This window comes from Mobula birostris, chromosome 31, assembly GCF_030028105.1.
Source record: "Mobula birostris isolate sMobBir1 chromosome 31, sMobBir1.hap1, whole genome shotgun sequence".
NCBI classification, from domain to species: domain Eukaryota; kingdom Metazoa; phylum Chordata; class Chondrichthyes; order Myliobatiformes; family Myliobatidae; genus Mobula; species Mobula birostris.
The window spans coordinates 38846788-38861124 of record NC_092400.1 but is presented as its reverse complement, the minus strand read 5'-3'; the positions used below and the strand labels follow the sequence as shown (position 1 = coordinate 38861124).

Here is a 14337-nt window from a genome sequence, read left to right as displayed (position 1 = left end):
CATGCTCTGCAGTCAATTCCCAAAGTTCAAACAGAAGAAAATTGCAGACGCTGGAAACCTAAACAGCACACACAAAATGCTGGAGGATCTCAGCAGGCCAGGCAGCATTTATGGAAAAGAGTACAAAAGAGTACAGGTGTCCTGCTGCAGGGTCTTGGCCTGAAGTATCAACTGTACTCCAGCATTTTATGTGTGTTGCTAATCTGGCACGATTCTGTCTGTGAAATACCACAGTGCTTTTAATGGACTTTACTGAATTATACTCAGGTTTATTATCACTGTCCTAGATTACGTGAAATTTGTTGTTTTGTGCCAGCAGTACAGTGCAAAGAATTTTGCCCAATTTCAGGAGATTTTGTGCAACTTCAGAGACACTTGTGCCATATACTGCATATTCAGCAAGCTAAAAAAAGAGGTTCTAACCCAGTGTTCCCCAAATTTCTTTTAGGGCTAACTTCGAAGGAGGGCGAATAATTTTTATAGGCACTGTATGTGTCTAAGACTGTTGCACAGTACTGTAGTAATTTTATGCATTGCACTGTTGCTGCAAAAAAAATTCATGACATATGCGAATGATGATAAACCTGATCCTGATATGTGTCTCTATTGTGGACTGAGAGTGGGAAAGGGTTCAGGAGAGGGGAATCATGGTTGACAAAAGAGGAAGGGCGAGGAGGAGGAACAGGTAGCACCAGAGAGACATTCTGTAATCATCAATAAACCAATTGCTTGGAATCAAATGATTTTGCCTGGTGTCTCAGGGCTGGGTGTGTCTGCACCCGCCACCTCCTGCCTCTCGCACTCCTCTGCCACCTGTCCCATACATATATAAATATATATGACAAATATGCTTGCGATGATCTAACAATGCGATAATTATTAAACGTTTGCATTAATTTCCCTTGCCCTGAAAGCTAACAGTTAAAAAGGAAGACTTGTTTCAGGTTGTGTATTGCTGAACATATTTAACATGCCAAATTTTAAGAAGAAAATTCTTTCATTCTCTTATTTTCCTCTTCTCCCTGCACATGGTTTGACACTAGATTCACTCACACATCTCCCAGCTTCACTTTAGGAAATAAAGAACTTGGGGTTGTATAAGACATTGGTGAGGCCAAATTTGGAGTACAGGTGTCCCCTGTTTTTCAGACGTTCGCTTTACGACACCTCACTGTTACAAAAGACCTACATTAGTTACCTGTTTTCGCCAAGAAAAGGTGTTTTCACTGTTACGAGAAAGGCAGCGCGCGCTCCGAGCAGCCAAGCTCCTCCCCTGGAACTGCATTCTAGCTGGCATTGCTTAAACACATGCCTGTGAGCATCTGTGCTTTATGTCGATTTATTTTGAGCAACCATTAGCAAGATGAGTTCTAAGGTATCGGAAAAGCCTAAAAGAGCTCGTAAGGGTGTTACACTTAGCATAAAACTAGACATAATTAAGCATTTTGATCGTGGTGAACGAAGTAAGGACAAAGTGAGTTTGGCTTGTGGAAGTTGACGAAGATGATGTTGAAGAGGTTTTGGCATCCCATGACCAAGAACTGATAAATGAAGAGCTAATGCAATTGGAAGAGGAAAGGATAACAACTGAAACTGAATGCAGTAGCGAACGGACCAAAAGCGAAGTCGTCCAGGAACTGAACGTGAAGCAACTGCGTGAGATTTTCGCCGCAATTGACAACAATGATTGCAGAAAAGTAATTTTGAAAGGGTACGTCGGTTTAGGGCATATTTGCAAGATGGTTTGAGTGCTTACAAAGAACTGTATGATAGAAAAATGCGCAAGGCTAGCTAGTCAAGCATACTGTCGTTTTTCAAGCCTTCCATATCAGCCACAACAGACGACGAACCTCGATCTTTGACATCGAGGCAGGCAGACATAGAAGAAGATGACCTGCCTGACCTGATGGAAACAGACGACAATGAGATGACACCCCAGTGTCCCACCACCCCAACCTCTGACAACTCAGCCTAACACACCGTCATCAGTCTGCTCATTGTGTTCTCAATTCTGGTAAGTAATACTACACTGTACATACATTATTTCTACTTTACAGAGGCTGTGTATTTTTGTGTTATTTGGTATGAGTTGGTAGCTTCATAGCTTAAGGGTTACTGGAGAGAGTGTTTCTGCCGATAGCACTTGCGCCGAGTGTTTCTGCCGAGAGCGCTTGCGTGAGATTTTCGTTACAGTGGACAGTGCAATGATTGCAGAAAAGTATTTCTACTTAATGTAGGCTGTGTATTTATCATATCATTCCTGCTTTTACTATATGTTACTGTTATTTTAGGTTTTATGTGTTATTTGGCATGAATTTGTAGGTTATTTTTTTGGGTCTGCGAATGCTCACAAATTTTTCCCATATAAATAAATGGTAATTGCTTCTTCACTTTACGACATTCCGGCTTATGAACCGTTTCATAGGAATGTCCTACCTTCGGATGGCGGGGGAAACCTGTATTGTGTGCAGTTCTGGTCACCTAACTATAGGAAGGAAATCAGTAAGATTGAAAGAGTGCAGAGAAGATTTACTAGGATGTTGCCGGCTCTTCAGGAGTTGAGCTACAGGGCAAGATTGAACAGGTTAGGACTTTATTCCTTGGAACATAGGAGAATGAGGGGGGATTTGATAGAGGTTTACAAAATTATGAGGGGTATAGACAGGGTAAATGCGAGTAGGCTCTTTCCACTTAGATTAGGAGAGATAAATATGAGAGGACATGGCTTTAGGGTGAAAGGGGAAAGCTCAGAGTGATGGGAGTGTGGAACGGGCTGCCATCTGACGTGGTAAATGCGGGCTCACTCTTAAGTTTTAAGAATAAATTGGATAGATACATGGATGGGAGAGGTCTGGAGGGTTATGGACTGGGTGCAGGTCAATGGGACTAGCAGAATAAAGTTTCAGAACAGACTAGAAGGGCCGAATAGCCTGTTTTCTGTGCTGTAGTGTTCTATGGTTCTAGAACAGTGATTCCCAATGGGGGCATTAGGGCAAATAGAAGCCATTGGGGGCATACAAGATTCTTTGGGCATGGGGGGGGGGGTAACAAGCAACACCCCGAACATATGGCATGATCTCTTTAAGTCTGAAGGGAATGAAGCCTTGAATTCTAATCCTGCTAAGAAACAGAAACAGAAAGTGCATCAATACAATGTTACATACCTGGCGTATGGTTTTATTCCGTTCCCGTCAGATCAGCAATGCCCCATGTGTCTCATTTATAATATTGTACTGTCTAATGAAACCATGAAACTATCAAGTTTGCAGGAACAGTTCCGTAAAACACCCTGAAAAGGCTATTTATGGTATTACTCAATTTCAGAAGATGAAAGAAGCATTTGAAAAGCGTTGCACACAAGTCATTTGCCAAGAAAGCTAAACATGACCTTAATAGTGGTCTCATTCCTTCTTATAACATTTCCAAAATGATAGGAAAGTCTGGAAAATTGCATACAATTGGTGAAAGTTAATAATGCCTGCTGTATCAGAAGTCCTCACCCCTCTGTTCGCAAAATGGATGTCAGTATTTTGAAATCAATTACTCTAACAACTTTGTAGTTCATCATGTTGACAAAATAAGTGACGATATTGAGTACCAGCCATGCACAGGGCTACAAAAACAGAATTTGGGAAACAACTGGATGAGTCAAAACAAGACAATGAGGCATTGCTAATGGTATATGTATGCCTAATCAAAAATGGAAAAGTTAGTGAAGAGATTCTCTTTTGTAAAAAGTTAAAAACAAGTATCAATGGAAATTCAATCTATGACAAGCTTAAAATGTATATTAAGGATATATTAAGGATAAATGTATTCAGATTAAAAACATGATTTCTTGCGCAATAGATGACAGGTCACCATGCAGGTTTAGTGGCATTTATGAAGAAAGAAATTCCAAGTCCACTTGTAATCCATTCTGTAACTTATCATCAACATCTCACAGTCTAAAACCTCAGCCAGTGACTTTTTTTTTTCCAAGCATGACTCTTGTAATATTTGCTAACAAAATTAATGCTCATCCATTATGCCAAGGTAATGATCAATCCACTCAAGCAATAGACTTTCCATTTTATCCGTTACTGGATGCTAACTAAGAGAGACTACTTTGCTACTAGCAGAACCAATAGTAACATCGGCAGCTTTCAAGATTCTTTCTCTCTGCGTGTAAATAGTACGAATGGTGGACGCAGGCAAGTTCAACGCACGCACAATGTCTTTATTTCGCTCACCATGATTGAAACGTTTAATTACGTCCAGTTTTACGCTAAGCTTAACACCCTACGAGCTCTCTTAGGCTTTTCTGATACCTTAGGACACATCTTGCCAACGGATGCATAAAATAAATTGAGATAAAGCACAGATGCTCACAGACACAGTTCAAAGCTATGGCAGCCTGAAGTTGAGTTGCTGAGTGTATTTCCCGGGGAAGGAGCTTGGTGGCGCCACTCTCGCTGCTCAGGGTGCACGCTACCTTTATAACGGCTCACTGCAAAACAAATGCTGAACATTATTTTCGCTTTTCGCCTTTTTTTATAAAAGCGAAAATCCTCTTCGGATTTCCTTCGGTTAGTGAAAACAGGTACTAATGTAGGTCTTTAATAAAAGCAAAGCTGCATAAAGCAAAATTTCGAAAAGCAGGGAATACCTGTACATAGCTAGGATGCCCAAGACTTTTGCAGATTACTGTACATATCTACCAGATATGAAAACTACTAGTGTAGTTAATGCTTTCATAGATGCCACCAGAGTGACATGGTAAATTTGCTGGTTTTCATCCTAGCCACAAGAAAACTGTTTGCTTTTTAAAAAGAAAGCTCTCCATACATGTTGAACAAAAAGATATGTTGAAAATATGAGTTCTGTTTAGCATAAAAATTTCAAATACAGAATGAGGCCATTCAGTTCAATGTGTCCATGCTGACCAAGAAGCTCCAAAGGCTAGTTCTTGTTCACAACTTTCCAAATGGAGCACTTCATAGGGATATCTAGGTTCTTAAAATGAATGAGAATTTTTGACCGGGTCAACTTTACAAACAATGTATGTCACATTCCCACTCTTTATCCACAAGTAGCTCTAAACTTTCTGTCCAGTACACATTAATTCTGTTCTACCCCCGCCACCTCCCGGCCACCATGGTTACTGACCTCTCTGCTATAGGAAATTGAACTTTACTGTTTGCCCTACTCAGGTCTTCTATGCACCATGATTCAACCTTCAGCTACTTCCTCTGTTCCAAAGACAACTACTGCACAAAAAACCTTTCTTTACAAGTGTGCAGAGACGAGATTTAATCTGAATTGCATTTTATACACTTCAAAAATGATCTTCCACTTCACATTTTCCATGCAGTGGGAAGGAGAAAGAGTGGGGAAAGAGTGGAAAGGGGAAGGGGAAAAATTCCTGATCAGAATTTTTGTCAACTTTTAAATTACTGAAGCTTAGCAACACATCTGTTTGAAAAGGCATATTAAAATAGAAATCATAGGTACATACTTGGACTGCAAGCAGCATCTGATAGAAGAGCAATTTGGCTGTTTCTTCTTTCAGTCCTTTTGAGCGAGCCACTCGATCAAAAAGCTCTCCACCTTCCATCCTTAAAGAAAAGAGCCGAATCAATTTGAGTTCCTGTGCTTTGACAGGACAAGATTACCCTTAACTCACAATGTAATCACACAAATGCAGTATCTCGGATTGAAGTGCAAAAGCAGTTTGGATAAAATTCTGATTGAACAACTTAACTGTTATTAGAATGTCTGGTGGATCCTTTGTTAAGATCAACTAAGCTGTAACTGGGAATTAACATATTGCAACAATGATTACATAGTTCTGCCCATTTTTTAAGATCATAAGACTACAAGACACAGGAGCAGAATTAGGCCATTTGGCCCATCAAGTCTGCTCCACCATTCAACCACAGCTGATCCCTTTTCCCCCTCCTCAATCCCACTCCTCGGCCTTCTCCCTGTAACCTTTGATGCCATGTCCAGTCAAGAACTTATCAAGCTCACCCTTAAATACATCCAGCGACCTGGCCTCCATAACTGCCTGTGGTAATAAATTCCACAAATTCACTACCCTCTGGCTAAAATTTCTCCAGATCTCTGTTATAAATGAACACCCCTCTATCCTGAGGCTGTGCCTGCTTATTCTAAACTCCCCCACCATGGGAAACATTCTTTCCACATCCTCTCTGCCTAGGCCTTCCAACATTCGCAAGGTTTCGATGAGATCCCCCCCCACAAACCTTCCAAATTCCAGTGAATACAGGCCCAGAGCCATCAAATGTTCCTTGTATGATAACCCTTTCACTCCCTTGTGAACCTCCTCCGAACCCTCTCCAATGTCAGCACATCTTATCTTCTTTGAGGAGCCCAAAACTCTTCACAAAACAAGGTGAGGCCTCACTAGTGCCTCATAAAGCCTCAGCATCAGATCCTTGATCTTGTATTCTACACCTCTTGAAATGAATGCTAACATTGCATTTGCCTTCCTCACCACCGACTCAACCTGCAAGTTATTCTTTAGGGTGTTCTGCCCAAAATCTCCCAAGTTCCTTCGCATCTCAGATTTTTTGGATTTTCTCCCGGTTTAGAAAATAGTCTGTACATTTATTTCTACTACCAAAGTACATCACCATGCATTTTCCAACATTGTATTTCATTTGCCACTTTCTTGCCCATTCCACTAATCTGTCTAGGTCCTTCTGCACACTACTCGTTTAGAATATAGAACAGTACAGGCCCTTCAGCCCACACTGTTGTGCCGACCCTCAAACCTGCCTCCTATATAAGCCCCCATCTTAAATTCCTCCAAATACCTGTCTAGTAGTCTCTTAAATTTCACTAGTGTATCTGCCTCCACCACTGACTCAGGCAGTGCATTCCACGCACCAACCACTCTCTGAGTAAAAAACTTCTTCTAATATCCTCCTTGAACTTTCCACCCCTTACCTTAAAGCCATGTCCCCTTGTATTTAGCAGTGGTACCCTGGGGAAGAGGCGCTGGCTATCTACTCTATCTATTCCTCTTAATATCTTGTATAACTCTATCATGTCTCCTCTCATCCCCCTTCTCTCCAAAGAGTAAAGCCCTAGCTTCCTTAATCTCTGATCATAATCCATGCTCTCTAAACCAGGCAGCATCCTGGTAAATCTCCTCTGTACCCTTTCCAATGCTTCCACACCCTTCCTATAGTGAGGCGGCCAGAACTGGACACAGTACTCTAAGTGTGGCCTAACCAGAGTTTTATAGATCTGCATCATTACCTTGCGACTCTTAAACTCTATCCTTCGACTTATGAAAGCTAACACCCCATAAGCTTTAACTACCTTATCTACCTGTGAGGCAACTTTCAGCGATTTGTGGACATGTACCCCGAGATCCCTCTGCTCCTCCACACTACCAAGTATCCTGCCATTTACTTTGTACTCTGCCTTGGAGTTTGTCCTTCCAAAGTGTACCACCTCACACTTCTCCAGGTTGAACTCCATCTGCCACTTCTCAGCCTGCTTCTGCAACCTATCAATGTCTCTCTGCAATCTTCGACAATCCTCCACACTATCTACAACACCACCAACCTTTGTATTGTCTGCAAACTTGCAAACCCACCCTTCTACCCCGACATTCAGGTCGTTAATAAAAAACACGAAAAGTAGAGGTCCCAGAACCGATCCTTGTGGGAGACCACTAGTCACAATCCTCCAATCCGAATGTACTCCCTCCACCACGACCCTCTGCCTTCTGCAGGCAAGCCAATTCTGAATCCACCTGGCTAAACTTCCCTGAATCCTATGCCTTCTGACTTTCTGAATAAGTGTACTGTGTGGAACCTTGTCAAATGCCTTACTAAAATCCACATAGATCACATCCACTGCACTACCCTCATCTATATGCCTGGTCACCTCCTCAAAGAACTCTATCAGGCTTGTTAGACACTATCTGCCCTTCACAAAGCCATGTTGACTGTCCCTGATCAGACCATGATTCTCTAAATGCCCACAGATCCTATCTCTGAGAATCTTTTCCAACAGCTTTCTGTAAGGTTCACTGGTCTATAATTACCCGGACTATCCCTTCTACCTTTTTTGAACAAGGGGCAAACATTCGCCTCCCTCTAATCCTCCAGTACCATTCCCGTAGACAACAAAGACATAATGATCCTAGCCAGGGGCTCAGCAATCTCTTCCCTCGCCTCCTGGAGCAGCTTTGGGAATATTCCGTCAGGCCCTGGGGACTTATCCGTCCTAATGTATTTTAATAACTTCAACACCTCCTCTGCCTTAATATCAACATGCTCCAGAACATCAACCTCACTCACATTGTCCTCACCATCATCAAGTTCCCTCTCATTGGTGAATACCGAGGAGAAGTATTCAGTGAGGACCTCGCTCACTTCCACAGCCTCCAGGCACATCTTCCCACCTTTATCTCTAATCGGTCCTACCTTCACTCCTGTCATCATTTTGTTCTTCACATAATTGAAGAATGCCTTGGGGTTTTCCTTTACCCTACTCGCCAAGGCCTTCTCATACCCCCTTTTTGCTCTTCTCAACCCCTTTTTAAACTCCTTTCTTGCTACCGTATATTCCTCAATAGACCCATCTGATCCTTGCTTCCTAAACCTCACTTATGCTGCCTTCTTCCACCTGACTAGATTTTCCACCTCAGTTGTTACCCGTGGTTCCTTCACCCTACCATTCTTTATCTTCCTCACCAGGACAAATTTATCCCTAACATCCTGCAAGAGATCTCTAAACATTGACCACATGTCCATAGTACATTTCCCTGCAAAAACATCATCCCAATTCACACCCGCAAGTTCCAGCCTTATAGCCTCATAATTTGCCCTTCCCCGATTAAAAATTTTCCTGGTCTGATTCTATCCTTTTTCCATGATAATGCTGAAAGCCAGGGAGCAGTGGTCTCTGTCCCCCAGATGTTCACCCACTGAGAGATCTGTGACCTGACCCGGTTTGTTACCTAACACTAGATCTAGTATGGCATTCCCCCTAGTCGGCCTGTCAACATACTGTGACAGGAATCCATCCTGGACACACTTAACAAACTCTGCCCCATCTAAACCCTTGGAACTAATCAGGTGTCAATCAATATTAGGGAAGTTAAAGTCACCTTTCCAAAATCTGCCTCCCAATCTGCTCCTCTGTATCTCTGCTGCTACCAGGGAGCCTATAGAATGCTCCCAATAGAGTAACTGCTCCCTTCCTGTTCCTGACTTCCACCCATACTGACTCAAAAGAGGACCCTGCTGCATTACCCACCCTTTCTGTAGCTGTAATAGTATCCCTAACCAGTAATGCCACCCCTCCTCCCCTTTTTCCCCTCTCTATCCCTTTTAAAGCACTGAAATCCAGGGATATTGAGAATCCATTCCTGCTCTGGTGCCAGCCAAGTCTCTGTAATGGCCACTACATCATAATTCCATGTATGTATCCAAGCTCTCAGTTCATCACCTTTGTTGCTGATGCTTCCTGCATGGAAGTACACGCACTTTAGCCCTTCTACTTTCCTATATTTACACCCTTTATTCCTCAAAGCCTCTCTGTATGTTAGATCTGGCTTTACTCGGTGCACTTCTTTTACTGCTCTATCGCTCTGGGTCCCATCCCCCTTGCAAATTAGTTTAAACCCTTCCGAACCATGCTAGCAAACCTACCTGCAAGGATATTGCTCCCCCTCGAGTTCAGGTGCAACTCATCCAATCTGTACAGGTCCCACCTTCCCCAGAAGAGATCCCAATGATCCAAAAATCTAAAACCCTGCTCCCTACACCAACTCCTCAGCCACACATCCAACTACCATCTCCTCCAATTCTTACCATCAGTATCACGTAGCACTGGCAGCAATCCTGAGAACGCCACCCTTGAGGTCCTGTTCTTCAGCCTTCTGCCTAGTTGCCGAAACTCTCACTTCAGGACCTCATCCCTCTTCTTGCCTATGTCGTTGGTGCCAACATGTATCACGACTTCTGGTTGCTTTCCCTCTCGTACCAGGATGTCGTGCACCCGATCAGAGACATCCCGGACCCCGGCACCTGGGAGGCAACAAACCATGCGGGTGTCCTTCTCAAGTCCACAAAATCTCCGGTCTGCTCCCCTGACTATATAGAGTCTCTAATGACGACAGCTCTCCTTTTCTCCGTCCCACCCTTCTGCACCACAGGGTCAGACTCACAGAGGCCCTGCCACTGTGGTTCATACCTGGTCAGTCGTCCCCACCAACAGTATCCAGGATGGTAAACTTATTATTCGGGGGAATGGCTACAGGGGTGCTCTGCACTACCTGACTACTCACCTTCACTTTCCCCCCTCTGACTGTCACCCAACGACCTGCTTCTGGCAGCCTAGGTGTGACTACCACCCTGTAGCTCTCATCTATGACTGCCTTATTCTCCCGTGCGAGCCGAAGGTCATCCAGCTGCTGCTCCAGATTCCTTACATGGTCTCCCAGATCGCCCAGCCGCATGCACTTCTGCGGGAGAGGGGAGCTCCCCCAAGACTGCCACATCTCACATGAGAGGCACATCACATGAGAGCCACGTCTCTCACATGAGACGTGGCCCCCTGCCACATCTCTCAGGAGGCACTGTAAAGACTAACTGGGAGCAAGTTTCATCAACTCTACCAATCTTTGTATCACCTGCAAACTTAGCAACAACACCATCTATTCTATCAGCAAAATCATTGATCTACAGCGTAAAAAGAAGCGGTCCCAACATTAATCCATGCGGAACACCATTAGTCACTGGCAGCCAACCAGAAAGGGTCCTTTTATTCTCACTCACTGCCTCCTAGCAAGTAGCTAATGCTCTAACCATGCCAGTAACTTTCCTGTAATACCACGGGCTCTCAACTTGGTAAGCACCCTTATGTGTGACACCTTGTCAAAGGCTCTCTGAAAGTCCAAATATACAACATCCACTGCACCCTCTTTATTCATCCTACTTATAACCTCCTCAAATAATTCCAACAGGTTCATCAGGCAAGATTTTCCCTTAAGGAAACCATGCTGACTTTGTCCCATCTTGTCCTGTGTCTCCACAACCTCATCCTTAACAATTGACTCTAACATCTTCTCAACCTCTGAGGTCAAGCTAACTGGTCTATAATTTCCTTTCTGCTGCAAAATACTCATTTAGTTCATCTGCCATCTCCTTGGCCCCCGTTATTATTTCTCTAACCTCATTTTCTAGTGGTCCTATATCCATTCCCATCTCTCCTTTATCTTTTGCATACCTGAAAAAGCTTTTACTATCCACTTTGATAATGTTTGCTAGCTAGCTTCCATATTTCATCCCTCGTAATGTTTCTTTTAGTTGCTCTCTGTAGGGCCTTAAAAGCTACACAATCCTCTGTCTTCCCACTAATTTTTGTTTTGTTGTACGCCCAGTCTTTTGCTTTTACATTAGTTTTGACTTCCCATGTCAGCTATGGTTGTACTATTTTGCCATTCGAGTGTTTCTTCACTTTTGGAATATATCTGTCCTGCATCTTCCTCATTTGTCCCAGAAACTCAAGCCACTGCTGCTCTGCTGTCTTTCCTGCCAACTTCTCCCTCCAACTTACTTTGGCCAACACCTCCCTCATACCACTGTAATTCCTTTCACTCCACTGAAATACTGCTACGTCAGACTTTACTTCCTCCCTATCAAAATTCAAGTTGAACTCAATCATATTGTCATTACTATCTCCTAGGGTTCTTTTACCTTAAGCTCCCTAATCACCTCCAGTTCATTACATTAACACCCAATCCAGTATAGCTGATCCCCTAGCAGACCCAATGACAAACTGCTCTAAAAAGTCTCAAAGACATTCAACAAACTCACTCTCTTTAGATCCATTACCAACCTGATTTTCCCAAACAACCTGCATGTTAAAAACTCCCATAACGACCATAACATTGCCCTTTGGACACACCTTTTCTATCACCTGTCGTCATCTGTGGTCCACATCCCTTCTACTTTTGAGAGGCCTGTATATAACTGCTATATGTGTCCTTTTACCCTTGCAATTTCTTAACTCAACCCACAAGGATTCAACATCTTCCAATCCTATATCACATCTTTCTACTGATTTGATGCCATTCTTTACCAGCAGAGCCACACCACCCCCTCTGCCTACCTTCCTATCCCTCTGATACAACATGTAACCTTGGACATTCAGCTCCCAACTATAACCATCCTTCAGCCATGATTCAGTGATGGCCACAACATCATACCTGACAACACACACAAACCGCTGGAGGAACTCAGCAGGTCAGGTAACATCTATGGAAAAGAGTACAGTTGACATTTCAGGCCAAGACCCTTCAGCAGGACTGCAGAAAAAAGATGAGTAGATTTAAAAAGTTGGGGGAGGGTAAGGAGAAACAGAAGGCGATAGGTGAAAACAGGAGGGAGAGGTGTGAAATAGACAGTTGGGAAATTGATTAGTGAAAGAGTCAAGGCTGGAGAAGGGGGAATCTAATGGGAGAGGACAGAAGGCCATAGGAGAAAGAAAAGGGGTGGAGCACCAAAGTGCAGGCAAGGAGATAAAGTGAGAGGAGGAGAAAATGGGATGGGGAATGGTGAAGTGGGGGGAGCAGGGTTGGGTTGGCCATTACCTGAAGTTTGAGAAGTTGATGCTCATGCCATCAGGTTGGAGGCTACCCAGACGGAATATGAGGTGTTGCTGCTCCAAACTCATTGCGACAGTAGAAGAGGCCATGGATGGACATGTTGGAATGGGAATGGGACATGTGGAATTAAAATGGGTGGCCACTGGGAGATCCCACTTTTTTCTGGCATATGGAGAGTAGGTGCTTGGCAAAGCAGTCTCCTAATCTACATCAGGTCTCACCAATATATAGGAGGCCACACCGGGAGCACCGGATACAGTCGATGACCCTGACAGACTCACAGGTGAAGTGTCATCTCACCTGGAAGGACTGTTTGGGGCCCTGAATGGTAGTGAGGGAGGTGGTGTAGGGGCAGGTGTAGCACTTACTCCGCTTACCAGGAGGGAGATCAGTGGGGAGGGATGAATGGATGAGGGAGTCACGTAGAAATCAGAAAGTGGAGGGGGCGAGGTGTGCCTGCTTCCATCTTTAACCATAACACTTCAATGTCTGCTTAATATTCTGAATTTACACAGGCAAGGAATCAGTATCCTAGAAAATACTCTCTGAATTGAGCTTACATTCCATCACCAGTTATCAGAGCAAAATAATATTCCACTAATTTACTTTTCTCTACATCGGTATAAACTCTGATAAAACAGAACAGGCTGCACTGCTTCAACTGCCAGCTGTAAACAACAATCAACAATGAACATAAAGGCACTTACAAATCCAGTACAATGTAGAAAGCATCTTCAAAATCAAACACCTCTTCAATCTTGATTATACAAGGCTTTAAGAATAAAAGTAAAAATAATTAGCCAGTTATCAATGATTCAACCAAAAAATAGAGGCTGTTTTAAAATACTTACATGGTCCAATTTCTTTAGAATTTCAATCTCTGTTGCAACATTAGAAGATACATCCTGCAGAAAACAAGTTTAAGAACTTGAAGTAAAGAAAATGCTTCATGGCGAACAAATTTGGTTTAGCTGCAAGTGGTACAAAGGAATTTTTGTAGGTGGGTGGCTTTGAACTTGAGACAGATGCCATGCATAAAAGAAATTAGGGGTCAGTCATTTCACTGTGATAACATTCCTGGCACGGCAGTAGGGATTAGCAGCCTTTGGTGTACATTGGAGCTGCCATGATGTCTAAGCAGCTTTGAGTTACTCCAGAGCAAGTCTACTCTTGGATTCTGGGGATAAACAGCTAAGTGGAATAAGGTATGCATGAATGACACACTCTCCAGAGCAGTTAGTCATCGTCCACACAAATACAACATTCTGCAATAGAAGAAAATTGACGCTTATGGTAACACATTGCTTTAAAGGCAGCATTTTTCAGCACCCATACTTTACAGATCAAAATAACACTGCTGTAAACGGAGAGAATAGGCAGCATCCATAGAGAGAATTGTGCTAATATTTCAGATTGATACTCTTTCCTGCATTTTCTGATGAATAATCTCAACTCAAACAACAACTTCACTATGATGTTGTATCACATACTGTTTCCAGCATCTTTGCTCCTTTACTTCAAACTGCCTCCCAGGTTCTCACCAGGGTCCCCCCCACCTCCCAGAACTCCCTGTAATCCTAATTGATTGCAAGTCAGAAATTCAACAATGGTAGCCAGCCTCCCTCATTCAACCCTTAAATTTGAGGTTATGCAACATTCTGCTTAAATGGTAACTTGCACAAGGTCCAAGGTTTGCTGGC

At 43.2% G+C, this 14337-nt stretch overlaps 1 protein-coding gene across 6 annotated transcripts in view; it reads right to left on the bottom strand.

The window, feature by feature from the left end:
* Nucleotides 1-14337, bottom strand: part of chek2 (checkpoint kinase 2) — a 96220-nt gene that overhangs the window by 63554 nt on the left and 18329 nt on the right. For all 6 annotated transcript variants that reach the window (XR_011883675.1, XM_072247579.1, XM_072247576.1 and 3 more), the window contains 3 exons: nt 13489-13542; nt 13345-13409; nt 5498-5597 (listed from right to left, as the gene is read on the bottom strand). Coding sequence is in view for 5 of the 6 variants with exons in the window: in XM_072247579.1 (XP_072103680.1) it covers nt 5498-5597; nt 13345-13409; nt 13489-13542 (219 nt within the window). In the remaining variant the exon portion in view is untranslated. The remainder of the gene's footprint in view (nt 1-5497; nt 5598-13344; nt 13410-13488; nt 13543-14337) is intronic.